Below are 20,001 nucleotides of genomic sequence, written 5' to 3'. Positions count from 1 at the left end.
GATATGTAAAACAACAATGATTTTGGAACAAAACAAAAAAGTTAAAACTACAATAATTTTGGAACGGAGGGAGTAATATGGAAAGCTTCCTCGTTTCTTCTCCTTTTCCTTTTTTGACAAAATTTCAGAAAAATACAGGCTTTGAAACGACTCTAGACCGGTTTCAAACTATTTTTTGTTGGTTCTAACCTAAAACACAAGTTTAAAGATTTAAGATTTTTTTAGCTAAAAGTTACTAGCAAAGAAGGCCAGAGTTTTTTGTGCAGCTGCCACCCCCTTTGGGGTCCTATCCCCTTAGGAGGTTCTTCTCCTTTAGGGAGACTTCTCTTCTAGATTCTCTACCACGATTTTGCTATCTAAATAAGTGAGTTTGTTTCTCTTTTTAGTTAGTGTGGGTTTTCTCTCTTCTTTCTCCTCCATTGTCTCTGCAACCACCACCGAAGTACTCCCCACCTTCATCCTTGCCACCTTCGTCGTCTTAGCCACTCCCATCACCCATCACTACTACCAGCCCGCCACCATCTCCCTCTCCATCCTTTGCTTTATTTTGAAGTTTGGTCTATACAAAAGTTGTCATCCGCTCCATGTTCTTAGTGATGCAGGCTTGACTTCTTTTGGCGCCGATGAAACCGTGATATTAGCTTCTTTGGAAGTTGCACACATTGCAACTTTGGCATAACCGAATGGGTTGTAAAAGTTGGAGCACAGATTAAAATGGGAAGAAAAAGTTATTTCTTCTCAAAAAGTCAACTTGTTTCGTTGTTGAATTTGAATTTTGAGACTTTTGTATGGCTTTTGCGAAAGTTGCACAAATTGCAACATATTTTGTTCTTAATTTATTTATTTTATTCTCACATGATGTAAGTGTTGCTGAACAACCTTTTTTTTTTGAAAGGAAACCGCAAATTCATTAATCAAAAACAGGTATAGAAGTCATTACATCCTTATGAACCAAAGCTATGACCTCCCTAGGTACCTCTTCCAACCAAACCATATCAGTATACTTGGAAGCGGTACCAGCTAAGAAATCAACAACAAAATTGCCCCCACGGCGAACAAAAGACAAATCAACATGATCAAAAGAGCGAGATAACATAAAATAATCACTAACAAGACTAGATAAATACGATATACCATCTGGAGGTTTCTTCCAAAGCTGGAAGAGCTGCAAACAATCTATCTCAAAAAGAACCCGACGAAACCCCATCTAAATGGCAAGCTGCATAGACCAACGGAAGGCTAAAGTCTCCCCAAGAGTCGCTGAAGTTGCATGGTGAAGGTACTGTGCTGCAGAAGCAAGAACCTCGCCCAACATATTCCTCACAATCAAACCAAAACCCACCTCACCCGTGGTAGCCACAGCTGCATCAAAATTTAGCTTGTAGATACCATGAGGTGGTTGTGCCCAAGTTTCCTGCAACAACGGAGTTGGTCTAGGCACCACTGTCACCTCTGACACCGGCGCAGCGGCTAGCATGGAACATCGCTGGATCACGACCGCTATGGAACAACCTTTTAGATTTTAATCCAAGTATCTTTTGACAAAAAAAAAGTTTTAAGTTTGAACTGAATAGACAAAGTAGGTCAAAGCTACAAAGGGTGTGTTTGGATGCACGTTGGATCAGGCCTGATCCACGTTTAAAGACCTCAAACGTGATTTTTCCATCTCCATTGATGTTTGGATGTTAAATGTTGATCCAATTCTTGCCCCAGAATTGGATCCATCCTAACACAACAATATGTTGCTTTAGCATCAATGTTGATCCAATTGTCCCATTACCCTTTTACAGATCCAATTCAAGTCTATCAGGTCCAATTCCTGATAAATGTATCCAAACATAAATCACGTCACTCAAACTCACGTTTACCAGATCCAATTCATATCAGATCCAATTCTGGCCAGATCCAATTCTACTAACGCCGAGCCAAACACACACAAAGTTAAATGAGAGTGTGATAATTGATCTCTTATAAATGGCGTATGGACAGTCCTCAAAATTGTAGAACTTCACAAACTCTAAATATTTACACCTAAAAGGTATAGTGATGGATTTTACCAAAAATTATTGCAGCAGCAACTTGATAATGATCACAAGTTCACAACACCACTAGAAGGCTAGAAGCCTGATGGAAAAAGTAAACGCTCTGTATAAGCTACGTTGACATAAAAGAACTTTAGTTGGGGCCATTTTTCCAGAATAAAACTTTTAAAAGTACGGTCCCAGATTAAGTAAAAGGCATCAAGGAGCACTTTGCCCATTTAAAGAAGTATATCTAACTCCTTCATATTAGTCAAGCCTCAAGATTCAATAGGCAATATGATTTCCAAATTCCAAATACCGAAGTGTCAATAAAAAACTCAACATATCTGAATTTTAGTCAACAAGAGTAGATTATTACATACAAAAGGCAATGTCAACACCCAACGAAAGCAGAGCATCCAAAATCAAGATGAATGATTCTAGTTACAATCACTTGCAATGTGTATCATACCAAAATAAAGTGTGTGTTTAATTTTTCATTCATGCAAATGCAAACATAATTTCACATGTCTCGGAGTTCCCACGGAGAAGCAAGAACTTGTCAAGTTAAGTTCAACGTGGATCCGCAAGATTTATTCATGTTGAATCAACGCCAACCGGCTGACAAAAATCCAACAACACACTAAGTCACTTCATATTGTCATTGTAGTAAACATAATTAATGACAAGTTCACCAAAGTTCGGATATTATTAACTCAAGTTATGCAAACTTATCATCAACTAGCATATACAAAATTGAAAATCTGATTGATCACACATCTGAACAAATGAGTGAAGAAAACAATTTGCACCTCCGATTAAATTTTTGGGAAGAACTAAAATTTGGATTGACTCAAAAAGTTCCCTCAAAGCGTTTGTAAAAATGTTCTCACTTGTAAGGGCTGATATCATTGTAAACCTTCACTTGCTAATATAATCTTTTAAAATATGGCTTTTATCTTCCAGGGTTGCATTTCTTCGCCAATTGGCAACTGCTTTAGAGACTGTAGCATTAGCCTTGTGAATCTCTTCAGAGGAAAACTTATGCTCTATGATTCCTAACGGTCCTGGCTGCAGCACCTTAACCACAGTTTCCATCTCTTGTTCAAGCTTTCTGTCATAAGTAGAAACAAGTCTTGCATAAGAAGTAATACACAAACACACAGCCGCATTCTGACAAAATTGTTCCATATTACATTCTACATTCTTCTTTTTTGGTATATTAAATTGCTCTCTTAATTCCAACTCAGGTGTGGTGAATGTCAATGGTCTCCCCTAGAGTGCGGCTCCTAATGACCGAACTTTCGACCAAAGTGTTCAAACAGTCACTTTTACCACTGCGACCAACAACCATTGGGCACATTCAACATTCTTCTACTACTACCTAACCTAATATATTTATTTTCTTCTAGAGCCACAAAAAACTCAAGGAAAGTCTCAGAAAGCTGACTGATAGCACACTAATTTGAAAATTTGAACCATGGCATCAGATGAACCCAAAAATGGTAAATTTATCACGAATTATGGTGAGGAATTTTAACTTGTTTTCATTACTGCAAGTAAACATATGATATAATCAGAAAAACCAGGTTCTCTGATGCACATTGTAGCTAATTGAGCTAGTAAATTAGCTAGTTAATCATGATATGAAGTTAATTCTCAACATGGTTACAAATATAAATGTTGAATTCAATGTAATAAAGTCCCAGGAAAACCAAAATTGATAAAAGTTTTAGGGTTTCTTAGGTGCCTAGATGAGATAAGAAAGGAACCCTAACATTTCAATTCAGGTGAAAAGGGGGAAAAGTAAAATCAACGAAATGAAATGCAATAGGTTACCTGATTAGGCCAGAAAAGGGTAACGAGCTTCGGAATCCTGCAATTGACACCACCATGATCCCTTTGAATTCACAATGCAGCGAACGCAGAAGAATCCAAGTGCAAAGAGGATGCAAGACAATGTTTCATACGGCGTCGTATAGAACTTTCGGAACACGGGAGAGACAGAACTGGGCTGCATACAGATTGGGCCTAAGCTGTTTTGTTGTTGGGGATTGACTGGACCACAAAAAAAACTAATTTTGTACAAAAATAAATCCCCATTTTTTGTAGTATGTGTTGTGTTAATTCATTTAAATTTCTTTAGCAATTCCAAACACGTGCGATGAAATTCAAAAAAAATATATATATATATATATATATATTTTTTTTTTTTAATTTCAGTACTTCATTATATTAAGAGAAAGCTGCATCTACAAATAGAGAATGTTCTAACTCAGTTGGAGGTACATCCCACCACAACTGATCATGAAATTTAACAGCAATAGAAGCAAGTAAATGGGCAGGGGAATTAGCATAGCGCTTAACATGAGAGAAAGAAACTGAAATGAACAGTTCTGAGAGAGCTTTGCAATCTTGAATTAAGTTCTGGATAGTCCACACACTTGATTCTGTTCTCAGAGCTCTTATGACAGACAGAGAATCAGATTCAAAAATCACACTATCCATTCCCAACTCATAAGCCTTTTGCATGCTCCATCTAAGTGCCAGTGCCTCTACTATTAGTGGATCAAGTCTCTGTTCTTCCATATGCGTTCCAGCCACTAGAAGAGCTCCTGTATGGGAGCGGGCAACAAAACCAAAGCTTGTGGAGTTTGTTCCAGTCCATCCAGCATCTACATTTCCTCATATTTGACATCCACCCTTGCACAGAATTTCAAGGGCACCGAGGAGAGGACAACGCCAGAAATAGCTTGGAAAGCACCTCCAAAGGGGAAAATAAAAAAAAAAAAAACATTTCCTCATATTTGAACTCTAGCGAAATCTACATTCACGGGATATAATAATCCTCATATTTGACATGTAATGTGCATTGCCATAAAAGTAGCTACCAAAAACTAAAATTCGGGAAGCATTTCTTAAAATTACATTTTAGGAACTAAAATTCGTATGTAATTTTTTATTATACATTCAGATCTAGTTTTCTAAACCTACTTTCACTAATACATACCGAAAATTAGTCGCGAGTAACAATTTTTTAACTTTACACATTACCAGCATTTTTTGACTTTTAGAACTTGCATGCGTCGATTGAATTGTTGATATTGTGTGGGGTTCAAAAGTCATTTCCGGTGTTATAAAGCTTTGCGTTAGTGTTATTTTGAATGCTAATTTGCAGTCAATTTTTTTATGATTCAGAAACTATGGTCCTAAAGTGTCTAGCCCTATCTACTATATCAATAAAAGGCTGATTCAGAGGATGATAGTTGTTTAATTGAGCATCCCACTCTCAAATTTGAATAGGAACAATTCTTTCCATGCAAAAAATTAAATAGAACATTTCAATCTTTTGAACAGTTCAATAGGGCATTGATATCATATCAGCACTCTAAAAACCGTGGAGTGGAAAATATAGACATATTCACGCCATGCATTATCATGTTTATGCATGCTGAATAATATACATTGTGTCATATATTTTACACATTTATAAAACTAGGCTCGTCGCATTGGTAAGGTTGCTATCATGTGTTCGAACATAGTGTGAGCTTTATAACACCAGGTTGGCCATTTATGAAACTGAGTGGCACCTTCGCTTTGGAAAAGGGAACCGAGTTTGCTGTGGACTATTATGTTCTCTTTCTCTGCCACCATTACCAACACTCTTTCTCCGGAACAGAGCATTATTGAGCTTGCTTAGCTTTCTGGTGAACGCTTTGAAGAGCCTGTTAGCAGTGTGGGGCTTCACAAACTCCTGCTTTATGGAAACATGGTCTTTCTCCAAGTCAGTGAGCCTCATTCTCATTCTTGAAACCTCAAGCTTCAGCTCTCTGTTCTCTCTTCTCACCGAGGCATAATTATCTCTTGGCGAAATGGCTCCACTTCCTACACCACTTCCTGAACGTTGAGGGAATTGTTGATTACCCTGAAACCCACCACCAAAGAAGATCTGATTACTGTGTCCTCCTTCTCCATTCATGGCATTGCGGAGCCTGATTTGCTCAAAGTAAAGAACTTGAACCAGAATCTGCATTGGTAGCCTTTCATTTTGTGCTGCATGATTGCATGCTTCTTGAGACAGTTTCTGACAATCTATGGTTTTGCATAGGCGATACCTATCTGAGTCCTTCATGTTTGGATGAACCTCCATCATAAGTAAACAACAGTTAACGACTGTCATTGATATCTTGAATCAACAGTGATAGAGCATACTGATGTTTGGCAGAATTAATTTTAGTTCCAAAGTCAATTATGAACACAAGGTAGGCAGAGTAGCTTATGCCGTGGATATAGTGCATATTTGGATATAGGATGGAAAACCACGGTCATGCTAAAATCATAGTGGACAGTCGCAAAAGCTAAGAGAAGTTGCTTCTGATTTTAGCTTCGTTGTAGTTTTCCACCATGTATACCAACATGCACTATCAAACATGCACATAATCAATTGTCTAATTTCATAACTAGAAATCACAATATCACCCTATAGAAATCACTTTTTCCATAAATGTATGCAAGTATAAATAACTTCACTCTCAAATCACTTTTACCGAAAGCAATTTTATTCAAAATCAATTCTAACAACGCTAATAAAAAACACACACTATATCTTAGTTCTAACTATAGCGTGTTTGGTTTCGCTGTGAAATATTCTAGAATCACTTTTGGTTAGAGGTTATAACTCTTAGCTTGAGTAAACTTGCAAGGGAATTCTCACCTTAAGAAAGATATCAACAGCTCTATAGAGTCCATCACTGACAACACGTGCATGATCTGGAAGTAGCTCCACAAGGGCTATGAATTTTGATGGTAACAAGTTCAAGTCCAGTGCTACTTCAGCAAGATAGTTGTCCAATAACTTTGACACCTTGAGAATTGAGCTTTGTTTTGGAGATCCAGGACTCTCAAAGCCATACTCATACATCATTTGGCTTTCATCTCTGAAGTGACTATCTTCATCATCATTGTCCTCATCATCATCATCATCCAAGTTTAGAAAAGTAGAAAAGATCCTCAAAATGGAATCTGTATCATACATTGTGCTGTGGGAATTTTGAGGTGAATTTGTTGGAATTAGAATGTCTTCAAGTATTGCCTGGTCAAGTTGCAGACCGATTCGCCTCTCTAAATCACATCTACAAGGAGTTGATGCTGATGTTGCTATTGCAGCTTTTAATAGACAAGAGAGAAATGCCATTGGAACTGAACTCTTCCTTGATTGAGTTGGGAGTAAACCAACTATAGCTTCAACACTGACCCTTTGTTTCTTCTGCAACTCCATGTCAAGTGCACTTCCTTTTACCACATTGGGGTCCCTAACACAAATCCCTTGAAGAGAATTTTGAGCATAGTTTATCAAAATTTTGCTGATCATGTCTTGTTTCAACCCTTTTGACTTCATAACAGATACAACTCTTTGGAAGAAATCAAGGTTGAGAACATTGAAAGACTTTCCCCAAGAGGGTGTTTCTGGTTCCATGGTTGATGTGGTTTTAGAAGGGAAAGTGTGGTCAAGTTTTTGCAAGCCAGAAGTAAGTTGCTCTTTGCAAGCGTTATTTGCAATCGCATTGATTAGCCTGTTGACAAGGTTGATTTCTTCTGATATGGGAAGAAGAGTCTCACAACTATGAAGAACAGAAATTGTGCTTGATGTGTTTGGGAGCACTGTCTCCTTTAGATATGCTTCAACTCTGGTTTCCAAGTTTTTTTCTGCAAATTCTTCTGTCATTTCAAGATAATGGGATGTGCAACGTAGCATAGCAACATTTGAGAGGGTGAAGTCAATGTTGATTCCATAGCAGAATTTGGCAGCTAGCTCAAACGCCTCTGCACCACCTGGCACATTTTGGAGACTTACGCGCAAAACTTTTGCTTCTGAGAGTAACTTCCGAATTCTTCCACTCCTAGAAACAAGAGGAAACTGGGGAAAGAATTGTAGACTTTGAGTTCATAGTGAAAAAGAAGCTATTGTTAAGAACTCATGTCTAGTGGACTAAGAGCATGTTTCTATCGGTTTCTTTCTTCTCAGAATCAATTCTGACAGCTAGAAGCAACTCGCAGAAGTTTCTTCCCAGAATTGATTCTGACTATATTAGGCATGAAATTCTCTTCAAAGTTGCTAAAGATGCATATATTAATCAATGTTAAAAATAAAATTGGATAATTATGTACATTTGATAACAAACTTGTATATCCAACTATTCATTCACATATAAGAATGTCAAGTGAAGAAAACCATGCTGAATATTTAACCTATCATCAGAATTGTAGCTTGTTTCTTTACCTTATGAAGTGCAAAGTTTGAAGCTCCTACTTCTATGGTGAGATCACTAGAGACATCAGAAATTGGCCTGCAAAAGCAAGTCTGGTTGAATCATTATCATATGAAATAGACATGGAAACTCTAATGAAAAGCAAAAACTTGAGGCATTCATATATTACCAAAATGAAATTATGAGAAGCCTCCTCTAGTATGCATTTTCAATTTTATGAACCTAATGGTACTAACTCAGTCTATGTGCTTTGTACACCACAAACTAGAAGACAGCTAAATCTTGAAAGATCAAGATCTTAAATGGGAGTGGCCCCAAATCAAATAAATACTGAATACGGTTGGTTATGTCACTATTAGAGAAACACATGAATGCAAATAATTGACCAACATAGATAAGAAGAGGAAACCATTGGAACCACTCTAGCATGGTTAAGCTAATTTTATGCCTGTCATGTTTTATGTGCTGCCAAAAATATTTCCCAGTCGGTGAGCTCTCATTGGATGCAGATCTTCTGTCTCATTTTATCTTATTTTCCTGTCTCACTAATGAGATTTTGCCATGGAGTTTAAAGAGACATGGATGAGGTAGTTATAAATTTACATGAGTACCCTTTTTTGCACAATTGTCAAGATTTTACAGACGAATTACCCTTTTTGCTAATTTGTCAAAAATTCATTGGGGGAACAAACAAACGAAACACAATTTGGGGATAGAAGATGTTGATATGTTGCTACACTTATTGAGGGTCTATATGTAATAAAAGCACAGGAATAATTTAAAGACAAACATTAATGGTTGTTCACATTGCTGATAGATGAGATCTGAACATTCACCATGTTGCCCCATATTGTTGTCAGATGTCAAAGGACTACATCTACCAATCTCAGAGTTTAACCTTTCCCGTGATCCATGAATGCTGAAAGTGTTTTTTTCTGCCATAATTTTGGATAGGCTGTGACTAAGATGATTTTTTTTTGGAAAATTCATTCAAGTAATACTCATGAGATGCACCGACACATTGGCAAGGCAAAGGAGAATTAAGTGTGTTGGAATTTCCGTTGAACTCAACGTGGCAAAATCTAGCTTCTTTGATCCGCATTGAACTCAACATGGTGAATTCTAGTTTCTCCATTGGCACGTTGAGATACTAGAAATCATGTTTACGTTTGAGCCAACACAAACATACACTCGAAATGCAAGGCTTCAGTTCACCAAGAATTAACTAATTTTCATTAATAAAAACTCACCCCTCAGAATTCAATGAGAAAGAAATAGCTCAGGACAAAAAAAACACTAAATTACAAAGACATTGCAGTCAAATGTTACAACTATATCTCCATTGCAATCAACACTGATGCAGCAAAACATCATAAAATTAGAAGATTACCATTCAGTGGCATGTCTTATGCTTGAACTTGGACGAAATGTTCTTCTCCCAGAAATGCTAGGCTTCAATTCACCAAGAGTTACAACTCCCATGATCTCCACCAAACGTTGCAATTGTTACTCTGCCAGTTATGTGACCTTGTTAACAATGTGAAGGACTAATCAATGTCAGTTAAATCGACTGTGTCTCGTTCTTGTGACAGATTCTGTGTTGTTGAGGAGCACTTAATTCTTGAGGTGTCAGTGGAGAATTTAAGTGAAAGTCACATGAAACCATTGCATGCTAAATGATGGTGATGACTTGAAAACATTCTTCATGATATAGTACTTGATCTAAAATCAAAGTAAACGCAGGTGTGCTTGCACTTTTCGGTGAAAAGTATAAAGTGAATGAGTGGTATTTGCTTTACTTTATATGATTTTTGTTTCAGAAAATTGCAGGACAAAACTTAAGAGTAAGATATAATGCACTCACTAGTTGCCACTCAATTATGTAGGGAACGGGTGCTGATGAAAAAAAACATGTAGGGAAGGGGTAAAAAATAAAGCAATTATTGTTTATTGATTTAGGTGCCACCTAATATGCATTTAGACAGATACTAATTGTATCAATCAAATAATTACTTTTTCAGCAAATACCCAAATACTAACTTTTTTGCTTTGTATCCTTTTGTTTGGTCAAATCACCAACATTCTTTTTTGTAAATTACCAAGAGTACTCAATTACCAACTAAATTTATTTATTTACTATATATTTTTTTAAAAGTAAAAATGTGAGACTTTGGTTAAGGCTGGGCCTTTCATTTTTTTAATACATATTATTGAGCCTATATGCTTGGCCCAATGTGGGCTGCCTCTATGGAAAGTCACAGGCCGTACCAGATCCAAAAGTTTGAGAAGGGGGAGCAATCTCATTTCCCATTATAAACATCATCATTATAATACAAGCATGCGTGATATCTTAATTATTGCTAAGCCTAAAGTTAATACATAATTTTTTGTTGCAAAAGAAATAAAAAAACCCCAACGCCCATAGTCTCTACTCTCTTTAGTATTTGCATTCATCTAGGCTCTAGCTCACTAAGAGCATCATGTTGAAAGACAAATTTCTCACATTTTTGTACTCTAAGCTTAGCCATGAAATCGACCTACTTGTTCTCTTTCCAAAGAATACGAGAAATGCGCTTACAATCCACTGCCTACCTAGTAGGTCCCTAACATTCCAAATAATTATGGCATATCAATGCAACTATGAGTAGTGGCGGAGGGAGAACTTTGGGTTGGGTGGGGCCAATGTGAGCCAACATGATTATGCTATTTGAAAATACAAAGAAAATGAGGTAAATAAGTAATTTTATACTACCCATTTCAAAATAGTACCTATTTTATACTACCCATTTCAAACAGGTAAACAATGGCAGTGTCAGGTCTCCCCTTGCCTCCGCCACTGACTATGAGGGACATTTTTTCAAATAGATATTACATGTAAGGAGTCCAAGAAACAACACATCCATCAATACCTTATTTCAAGAAACAACAAGCCCATGAAAAATAGCTAGAAGCTCCATATGTAAGATACCTAAGGCACCAACAGAACTATGGAAATCCACAAGCCACTCCTCTCTTTTTTTTTTTTGGTCGAAGATTGGAGTTTTATAGATAACAAAGGGTCAGGCCCAGATACAATAGATTGGGGTACTAATGACCCACTAGAGCCACAAATCCATCCATTCCGGGCTAGACTAACAAAGTGAAACAATGAATCAAAGCTAGCTGGAGGTGGTTGTGCTATTAAATAGACTACATAATGCAAAGGCTAAGCCAGTATTAAAGATTGCAATAAATCCTTCTATCTACCCAGTTTGTTTATCTACCACTAACAAACACAGAGGGGTAGAGCTCAAACTGGACAAAAGCTTAACCAATTCCTGTTCTGTGGGCATTGCTCCGGTCTTCCTGAAGGCATCTCTGAATACTTGGAGGGGGGAGGTAGCACCAGTTTGGGAAAAGATTGTAAGAGCGTTGGAGAGCTGCAACTTCATGGGCTGTTTTGTTGCATGATCTGGGAGTCCAACTGAAGGAGCAAACTAGGAAGTTACTTTGGATCATTTTAATGTCTTCTAAGATGGATGAGATCTCTCCTTTATTGACAAGTCCTTTGCAGGCTTTGATTAATTCCTGGGAGTCTGATTCAAAGATGACAAATTTCCAACCAAGGTTTGAGACTAAGATCATGGCCTCTCTAAGTGCATGCGCCTCGGCAATAATGGGGGAGGGAGCTCTAATAAGTCTTGCATGTCCAGCAAGGAGAGTGGCTTGGTTATCTCTGACTATGACTACTGTTGAAGCAAAGCTAGCTCCCTTTACCCAGCTGGCATCCGTGTTTGCCTTGACAAACTCTCCCCTCGGTGGTCTCCAGTTGGTAGGGGTCTCTGCTCTGTTGTTGCTTTGGGGTTGTTGTGTGATCCTGTCCGTGAGTAGGGTGGTTGAGTCATGGGTTAATGACTTGAGTCTAATTAGTGCTAGAGTTGGGTTTGGGGGGGATCATTGGAAAACTACCTCATTTCTTCCTTTCCAAATTGCCTAAAGAGTATTTGCGAGAAGACATAGACTCTCATCTGGGTTGGGTGCATTTTGTTTCAGTGAGGTCAAGCTTTGGTGGAACCACAAGTCAAAGCGGGAGACATTGGTAAGATGAAAAGCCCATTGGAGTGGTGACCCAAACCAGATTGGACGGGTCCAGGGACAAAGGAGGAAGGTGTGCTCCACTGTTTCTTCATCGAGGTTACAAACTGGGCAAGTAGCTGATCTTGTAATTCTTTTCTTGAGGAGGTTTGCTTGAAGGGGGAGAGCATTGTGGACAGCTTTCCAAAGGAACATGCGTATTTTTTAGGGTATAGCCAGCTTCCAAATAAATTGCCATATATCAGGTGGGGTGGTGATGGATGGGCCTGCTGGTGAGGGGCTTTCTTGCGCTTCAAGCTTGGCAATGTGATACCCAGATTTGATGGAGTAGAGGCCATCGTTTGTGTGTGGCCAAGTGAACTTATCTCCACCTCGAGTGAGTCTGATAGGTGTTTGGAAAGCCTTGATTGCCTCGGCTGGGGGGAGAACTTGTCTGATTTTCATGGGGTCCCATCCTCTTCCATCATGAATAAGGTAACTCACCTTTAGGGGGGTTCCATTGTTAAAGGCTTGGAGAGTTTCCCCTGTCCACAACCAAGAATCCTCCCACAGATTGATGTTGTTGCCATCTCCAACAGCCCATCTACCATTCCTCTTTATGAAGTCTCTACCTTTCAAGATGCTAGTCTAGACCCACGAACAACCCCTCTTCCCTTGGGCATCGAAGAGAGAGCTTATTCCTCAACCACCCTCCAAACCTTACTCTCACGGGATCAGAGTCACACTACCATCAACTTTAAAAGCAATAAACCCAGCCATCTAATTAAAAGATGATATGTATAGTTATTTGGACGGCCCAAATAGTTTTTGCTCCAATCCAGATAATAAAAACTGAAGAAGCCTAAAAATAAAGAAAATATTTTTGAAGAAAAAAAAAACATTAATCTTTCTCTATTTCTATGTCTGTGTGTTCTTCATCTTCATTATCCGAAACACGCTGTCACTGCTCTGTGGCTCTCTAACAATGGCGAGCTTAACCGCCAGCTTCACGGCTCGAACATGGTCCGACCTAGCCCCTCTACGCCGCCGTTCCCTTCACCCATTCATCAACAGACGCGTAACCCTCGCACCCACACTCACCCCGTTGAGAATCGTTTGCATGGCGGTACTTCACCAAACACTACCCACTTCATCACAGAATCACTTCATTCCAAACTTGTAACATCTCTTTGCTTTTCTCGTGTTCAATCGCAGGAACCTTATCTGATAACCAAGCTGGATTCCGCTGAGAAAACATGGAAAGAGTTATCGGTATGAGCGAGCATGACACTCACCCTACACACTTTGCTAACAATTTTCAATTTCTTTTGTGTGGAATCTGCTGAAGTTTGATTTTCCAGGTCAAGCTTGCTGATCCAGACATTGTGAATAATCATACTGAGTACCAGAAGCTAGCACAATCAGTGTCAGAGCTCGAATCGGTACTAGTCCAATTCAGCTCCTATATTGCTTTGCTTTTTTTTTTTTATTATTACTATCAAGTTCATTTGTAATCATTAGTGGCTCTTCACATTTTTCATTGATGTTAGGTTGTTTCTTTGTACCGGAGATTTAAAGACTGTGAGAAGTCGCTAGAGGAAACCAAAGGTTTGATGAACTGAACTCCCACTTGTTGATGTTTCTTTTTATAGAATTGAAGTTGGAGTTTGATTGATAGTGATCAATTTTTTTTAATCTGAACTATTCTTAATCAACATGTTAGCTTTGGCAAAGGATGATGGAAATGATGAGGATATGGCGGAAATGATATCTTTTGAAGTTGATTCTTTGTCCAGGCAACTCGCAGAACTTGAGGAAAAGCTTAAGGTTTTCATCCCCAATATCTTGATAAATAAATGCTTGAGTCTGTTGTGTGCTTATTGTAAAATCTCCTTTGTATTTATCATCTTGTCCTCAGGTGTAAGCCATCTTTGAAATGTAGTATGAATGTTTGTATCTTGTTAGCTAGTTCTTTGGGTATCATTGGCTATCACGAGATTTCATTCCTATGGGCTTTCAAAACCACGCCGAGATATCCTATCCTTTGTCTTTCTATTTAATTGTACCCTCTTTTGTGCTCTCTCTATTCTTTTTTTTCCGCATTTCCCTTAGTTTTTAGAAACTAATCTGTCTTGGTACAATGGCAGCTTTTACTACTTCCCAGTGATCCTCTGGATGCCAGAAACATAATGATTGAAGGTATGTTGTTTTCTTCTTAACAGTCTCTTGCTGGAGCCAAATGAATTTAGTTTGTGGCTGAGTTAAATGTTTCCTGACTCAAACTTATGCTAGATATCTGAAAATTCGAATAGATTTGCATTTCAATGTTGGGAAACTTGAAAATATGTCAAGTTAATTGATAAAAATGAGGATTTGATAAAGCTTATATTGAGCATGATATGTGCAGGACTGGATTAATCAGTTACAATTAACTAGTGCTTTTGTTTTTTACTTTTGCTGTGAGAGGATTGGGTACTTATTGATTTGACTTATACAACACATGGAGTGGCATAATTTCTTGCTCCCCCCCCCCCCCATCCTCTGCATCTTCTGCACCTCACTGAAATTGCATTCATAATTTCTGGATACTTGAACTTAACATATTGATATATTATCTCTATTTGTTTTATTTAATTTTCCAAGCTCTAAAGATTACTATCATCAATTGCTTTTGCAGTACGAGCAGGTACTGGCGGTGATGAGGCAGGAATATGGGTTGGTGATCTTGTAGGTACATGCTTTTATTTGTCCTTTCAAACCCATGCAGAATGCATAAAGAATACACACACATATTCTGTTATTGGATCATTTTTGAATTGTTTAACTGTCTCTATGATTTATTTCCTTTGTCTTTCCATTCTAGCCTTTAACTGATCTAATTTAAATGCTCAGTGAATGAAACATTAATGTGAAGTTCAATTCTGAGCAACTTTGATGCTGTTTTGATGTTTAATCAGGTCCGAATGTATGAAAGATACAGTGAACGGAATTCTTGGAAGCATTCTACCATCTCAAGCTCTGAGGTAGGCCTCATACAAATCCTTGAATATAGTTTATAATTCTAATTGCTTTTTGAATTTGAGTGTGTGTATATATTGCCATCTTGTAGGCAGAAAAAGGAGGATTCAAAACTTTTGTGATGGAGATAAAAGGAAACTGTGTCTACAGTAAATTGAAATATGAATCAGGTGTCCATCGAGTTCAACGTGTGCCTCTGACAGAAACGCAGGGCCGTGTGCATACGTCTACTGCAACAGTAGCCATCATGCCAGAGGTGGAGTACATATTTCAACTTTTAGAAATACATTATTATTTATTCTTACATATATGTTTGAAGGCATTACAAGAAAGCCTTTGCATTTGACAGTTGTTAATATGATATTTTATTCTAGAAGCCAGTGCTTTTGCTAAGAGTTATGATACTTAGACAATCAAACAGTGCAGACACCTTACAACCACCCCTATTTTCTTCATATCTCTCTTTATCACATTCATCATATATATATAATTCCCATTCATTACTTCACCCTCTTCTTTTGCTTTCTCAATATGAGTGTTTGTTGGGTGTCTGCACTATGCGGATGTCTACGAATCAGTTTCCTTTTGATAAATGTCTATCTGAATCATAGAAGTAGTATAACATGTTTTGAAGTAGATACGGATTCAGTGTTTACTCAATTTGTTGTCTTGAGTCTAGTGGGAGGGAGATTTATTTTCATGATTAAAGATTCACACTTCATTGAATCTTTTTTTTTTTCTAAAAGAAAATCATTTGCTTGGATAGCTTTTTGCCTCCTAGTACAGTAAATATATGCCTTCTTTCTTTTAGGATTTAACACAACATCTTAATCTATATACTTGAAATCTTTATCTAGGTTGATGAAGTTGAAGTTGAAATTGACCCCAAAGATATTGAACTGACAACAGCACGTTCTGGTGGTGCTGGAGGTATAGACCTATGAACTTAAACTATATCAGTCAAGTAATCAATATACTTATTCCTTATCCTGGATTAACATACAGATTCCTCTATGAATTCTCATCCAAATATTATCTTGCAGGCCAGAATGTTAACAAGGTTGAAACAGCAATTGATCTTTTCCATAAACCAACGGGAATCCGCATCTTTTGCACTGAAGAAAGGACCCAGCTTCGGAATAAGCATCGTGCTCTTCAGTTACTCCGAGCCAAACTGTAAGCGTCAACGTTGCGATCTAGTTATTTTTTGTTATCAATTTCACAATTCTGGTTTTATAATTGAGTCATGTCTCAAAGGTTTTCAATATTTTCTTATCCTCTTAAATACATGTTCACCTTATAAATACCCCACTCTTTTCTTGAATTCAATTATATATGAGGAGCTATAGGATATTAATGTCATGAAGCAAAAGCTGATAAAAATATGAGCAGATTAGTTTATGTATCTATTTATTTTGTTGGTGTTCTTGTTGCGTTATAATTGATTTAAGGTCCTTTTACAGATATGAGATTAAGTTGAGGGAGCAGCAAGAGTCAATACGAAATGAAAGGAAATCACAGGTATTCTCCTTATGCGGATGTTTGAAATATAAGGGATATTTTTGTCTGGTTGGAGCATACTTGATTCCTTTGCTTGTTGATGCTGATTTTTTTTTATTTGGGTTATTTGTAAATATGTATCACAGCACATTCACCCTTGAAGTAGGATCAGATGCTTCGTCTATTAATTTTGCAATAATAGTATTGTTGGCATGGTCTTATTGTTGTCTTAGATGTCATATGCAGAATACTTTATATACGTAGAAACATATCTGAAGAAACACAGGTGACAGAAGAACTGTTTTCTTTGATAACCAGAATTTTCTTTGACAACAAACACAGCAAAACTGAATGAACATTTGTAACAGTGTTTGCGAACCCCACTACTCTTACGTGTGTGATGTTGCTTGATTGTTAACAAGCCATAATCATATTTCTCCTTCCCCTAAATTCAATATCCAATTTCCTGTTTGGATGTTCGGACTTGATCAACTATTGGTAATTTGATTTGGTTAATATTTGTCTATCAGGTTTGCATCAGTCATAATTTATTTGCTGTACTTGCTATATGGGTGAGCAGACAGATATTGAATTGAAATTCTTTACCATACTATCTTAATTTACAGATTGGTACTGGAGCGCGTGCAGAAAAAATCCGGACATACAATTATAAGGTACTCAATGTTGCAGTCTCCATATTTTCTAAACATGGTTAAACACTCGCACTTAACCCCTGCACGGCTGCACACAATTTAAAAAGTTTCAATACTTTTTTTATGGAAAAAGTTTCTATCCTTGGTAAATTATATGAATATAAAATTCCGTTATAAATTATAAGGTGAGAAACACTGGTGCATGGTCAGAGTAATATAGAATAAATATGATAAACATCACAGGTTAAATTATTTTCTAAGATCTCAATAATCACATTCATTGAGCGAAGTGAATAAGATTTGTGATCTAGAGTTATATTGTTCCTATCAGAAGAGTGGTTTGAAGTTTGAACTTTGAAGTGGAATACCTGCTATAGTTTTATTGAAGTTTAATCTTTTCTAGATGAGATTATGGTTGTTTACTGGCAATTTTTCGACATTTCTTATTAGGACAACAGAGTTACTGATCACAGATTGAAGATGAACTTTGAGCTCACCTCTTTTCTCGATGGTGACATAGAAAATGCTGTTCAGGTATAGTATTATTCTAGCACACCTCTTGTGGCATGAACATATCTTTTATTGTATGCTTCCCAATGTCGGACTCGGTATACTATTACTTAGAAAAAAGTGGTATCTATTAATTAATATAGATGCACCTGTGCATTTTTTTAGGTGGCTTATTTAGGTATTATTAGATGAAGGCATATTTTTATTAATATGAAAATGGATCTGGTGAGGAAGGACTTGCAACGAGAAAACTTGAAGGGTTTCAGAAAATGACAGAAACCCAAATCATTCGAACTCCTGGGTTGAATTTAATAATGTTGGGGGGGGGGGGTTGGCGGTGGCTTTGGGAAGGATATGGTTAGGTACTGAATGCTAACAAGCTGAAAAATAACTTTTCTCTTCAATTATACCAGAAACCACACCAATGGTGAAGAATGGGAGAATAATTCTTAAGCAGTATCTTTGATGTTATTTTTATTATTTTAATATTTTGATTGATTGTGCTGCCTAATTGGCACTTGCTCACTCTACAATTGCTTAGAATGAGAACCAGCAAAACTAAGCCAGGACCTGAATCCATAGTCCTGCATTCTGCTGGGGCTTCTGAAAAAACAATGTGCAAACTTAATTAGGAAACAGCAACAAATGGCAAGCTCTAAATGACTGATCAAAAGTTTCACAGGCATAATACTATAGAGTGCAGGCTTTGCCATTAATCAGATAATATGAATAAATGAAAATGCTTATGCTTTATCCATGGCATAGCTCTGCATTATTGCAATTTTTTCTTCTTGCAGTCTTGTGTTACAACGGAGCAAAAGCAACTTCTGGAAGAACTTGCTGAGTCTGCAAATGCCCCGGCCAGCTGATGCGCAGCATATTTTGCCTATGTGATTGGAAAAGTTATGATGGACCAGTTTTCACAATGGAAGATCTGCTATGTCGTTCTCCTGAACTCCCATCATTCAAAGGCTAATACATACCTTAGTTGATTGCTTTACAGTATGTATATGTGGACCAGTTTTACATGTAACCTTTCCTTAGACAACACTTTCTGATGCATACAGTCTGTTTCATTATGTAAATTAATGCAATTGACTTTTGCATTTTGTGCCAGTTCCATTCCTTTTGTTTGAACTACCACAAAAATTTGAAGTTTTGATGAACAGTTTCTTTCAGTTCTACTTTCAACAAAGTTACTAATGCTACACCGAGCTTCATGGCTGTTTGAAGTTGGAATGGAACTACTACAATGTTTTCCGCTGATATAGCCAAAAGCAGTCCTGATTTGTGATCCTTGCTGTCAAAGGGTGTCTGGGAATGATAATTTTTTGAAAAAAATTTGATTAAAAGCTCTTTATTTGTTAGTTACTTTCTCAATCAAGAGTTTAGCATTGATGCAGAGCGTAAATTTTTTACTCTCTCAATCAATCAAACTTTAATGATTTGTCACATTAATCAAATAAATTAAATACAAAAATTGTTTTCTCATATCTTTAAAATCTTACTGGTTGGTAGTGTAAAGACGGTCTAATCGTGTGGTCTTGTCCTCTAGTTTTAATTCTTTCAGTTTGTGTCATGTTCGTTGCGGTGCTAATAAAGCCGCAGATTCTATGGCTAAGTTTGCTTTACCTGGTCAATGTTTTGTCTAGATAGATGAAGCTCCTCCGGTATGAGGTTATTGTCAAAAAAAAAATGACTGTAAGTGCATGTATAATTTTCTCCTCAATTAAATAACAAGTTTTTTATTTTAATACTACCAAAACAATCAAACTTTCACTTTTTGTAACTCTTTTATGCTCCACTACATGCCAAGAGAAGGCACCCCTTAAAGAAGGTCATCTTTATCTCTAGATTTTTTGAGTTTATAATTATGCTCTTCCTGAATTGAGATTTGCTTGAATCTCCTCCTCTCTAGTGGTATGAGTGTACATGCGGCCTTTAAAGAATATCTAACATGACACAGACAATAGAGTA

The 20,001-nt window shown here is 37.2% G+C and overlaps 3 protein-coding genes across 4 annotated transcripts; 1 reads left to right on the top strand and 2 right to left on the bottom strand.

Moving 5' to 3' along the window:
- Positions 1–2,487: 2,487 nt before the first annotated feature.
- LOC130731142 (uncharacterized) lies at positions 2,488–4,017 on the bottom strand. Of its 2 annotated transcripts, XM_057583338.1 has the most exons (3): positions 3,861–4,017; positions 2,915–3,135; positions 2,488–2,642 (listed from the first exon to the last, which is right to left on the bottom strand). In XM_057583338.1, exons 1-2 carry the CDS (start codon positions 3,914–3,916, stop codon positions 2,943–2,945), a joined length of 249 nt encoding a protein of 82 aa, XP_057439321.1. In that variant the 5' UTR covers positions 3,917–4,017; the 3' UTR covers positions 2,488–2,642; positions 2,915–2,942. The 2 variants fall into 2 exon arrangements, with proteins under 2 accessions (XP_057439321.1, XP_057439319.1); XM_057583336.1 differs by having other exon boundaries at positions 2,488–3,135.
- Positions 4,018–5,339: 1,322 nt separating this feature from the next.
- On the bottom strand, positions 5,340–9,981 carry LOC130731140 (BTB/POZ domain-containing protein At1g03010-like). Its single transcript, XM_057583334.1, has 4 exons — positions 9,681–9,981; positions 8,302–8,368; positions 6,736–7,938; positions 5,340–6,165 (listed from the first exon to the last, which is right to left on the bottom strand). Exons 1-4 carry the CDS (start codon positions 9,770–9,772, stop codon positions 5,593–5,595), a joined length of 1,935 nt encoding a protein of 644 aa, XP_057439317.1. The 5' UTR covers positions 9,773–9,981; the 3' UTR covers positions 5,340–5,592.
- A 3,270-nt stretch (positions 9,982–13,251) lies between these two features.
- Positions 13,252–19,202, top strand: LOC130731141 (peptide chain release factor APG3, chloroplastic). Its single transcript, XM_057583335.1, has 15 exons — positions 13,252–13,469; positions 13,559–13,615; positions 13,705–13,785; positions 13,894–13,951; positions 14,067–14,170; positions 14,491–14,542; positions 15,021–15,070; positions 15,301–15,366; positions 15,453–15,617; positions 16,219–16,291; positions 16,405–16,537; positions 16,825–16,882; positions 17,488–17,535; positions 17,965–18,048; positions 18,822–19,202. Exons 1-15 carry the CDS (start codon positions 13,329–13,331, stop codon positions 18,891–18,893), a joined length of 1,242 nt encoding a protein of 413 aa, XP_057439318.1. The 5' UTR covers positions 13,252–13,328; the 3' UTR covers positions 18,894–19,202.
- The last annotated feature ends 799 nt before the right edge of the window (positions 19,203–20,001 follow it).

The sequence above is a fragment of the Lotus japonicus genome, chromosome 1 (genome assembly GCF_012489685.1).
Source record: "Lotus japonicus ecotype B-129 chromosome 1, LjGifu_v1.2".
Lineage (NCBI taxonomy): Eukaryota > Viridiplantae > Streptophyta > Magnoliopsida > Fabales > Fabaceae > Lotus > Lotus japonicus.
The sequence above is the reverse complement of the archived record's forward strand: the minus strand, read 5'-3'. Positions and strand labels throughout refer to the sequence as shown.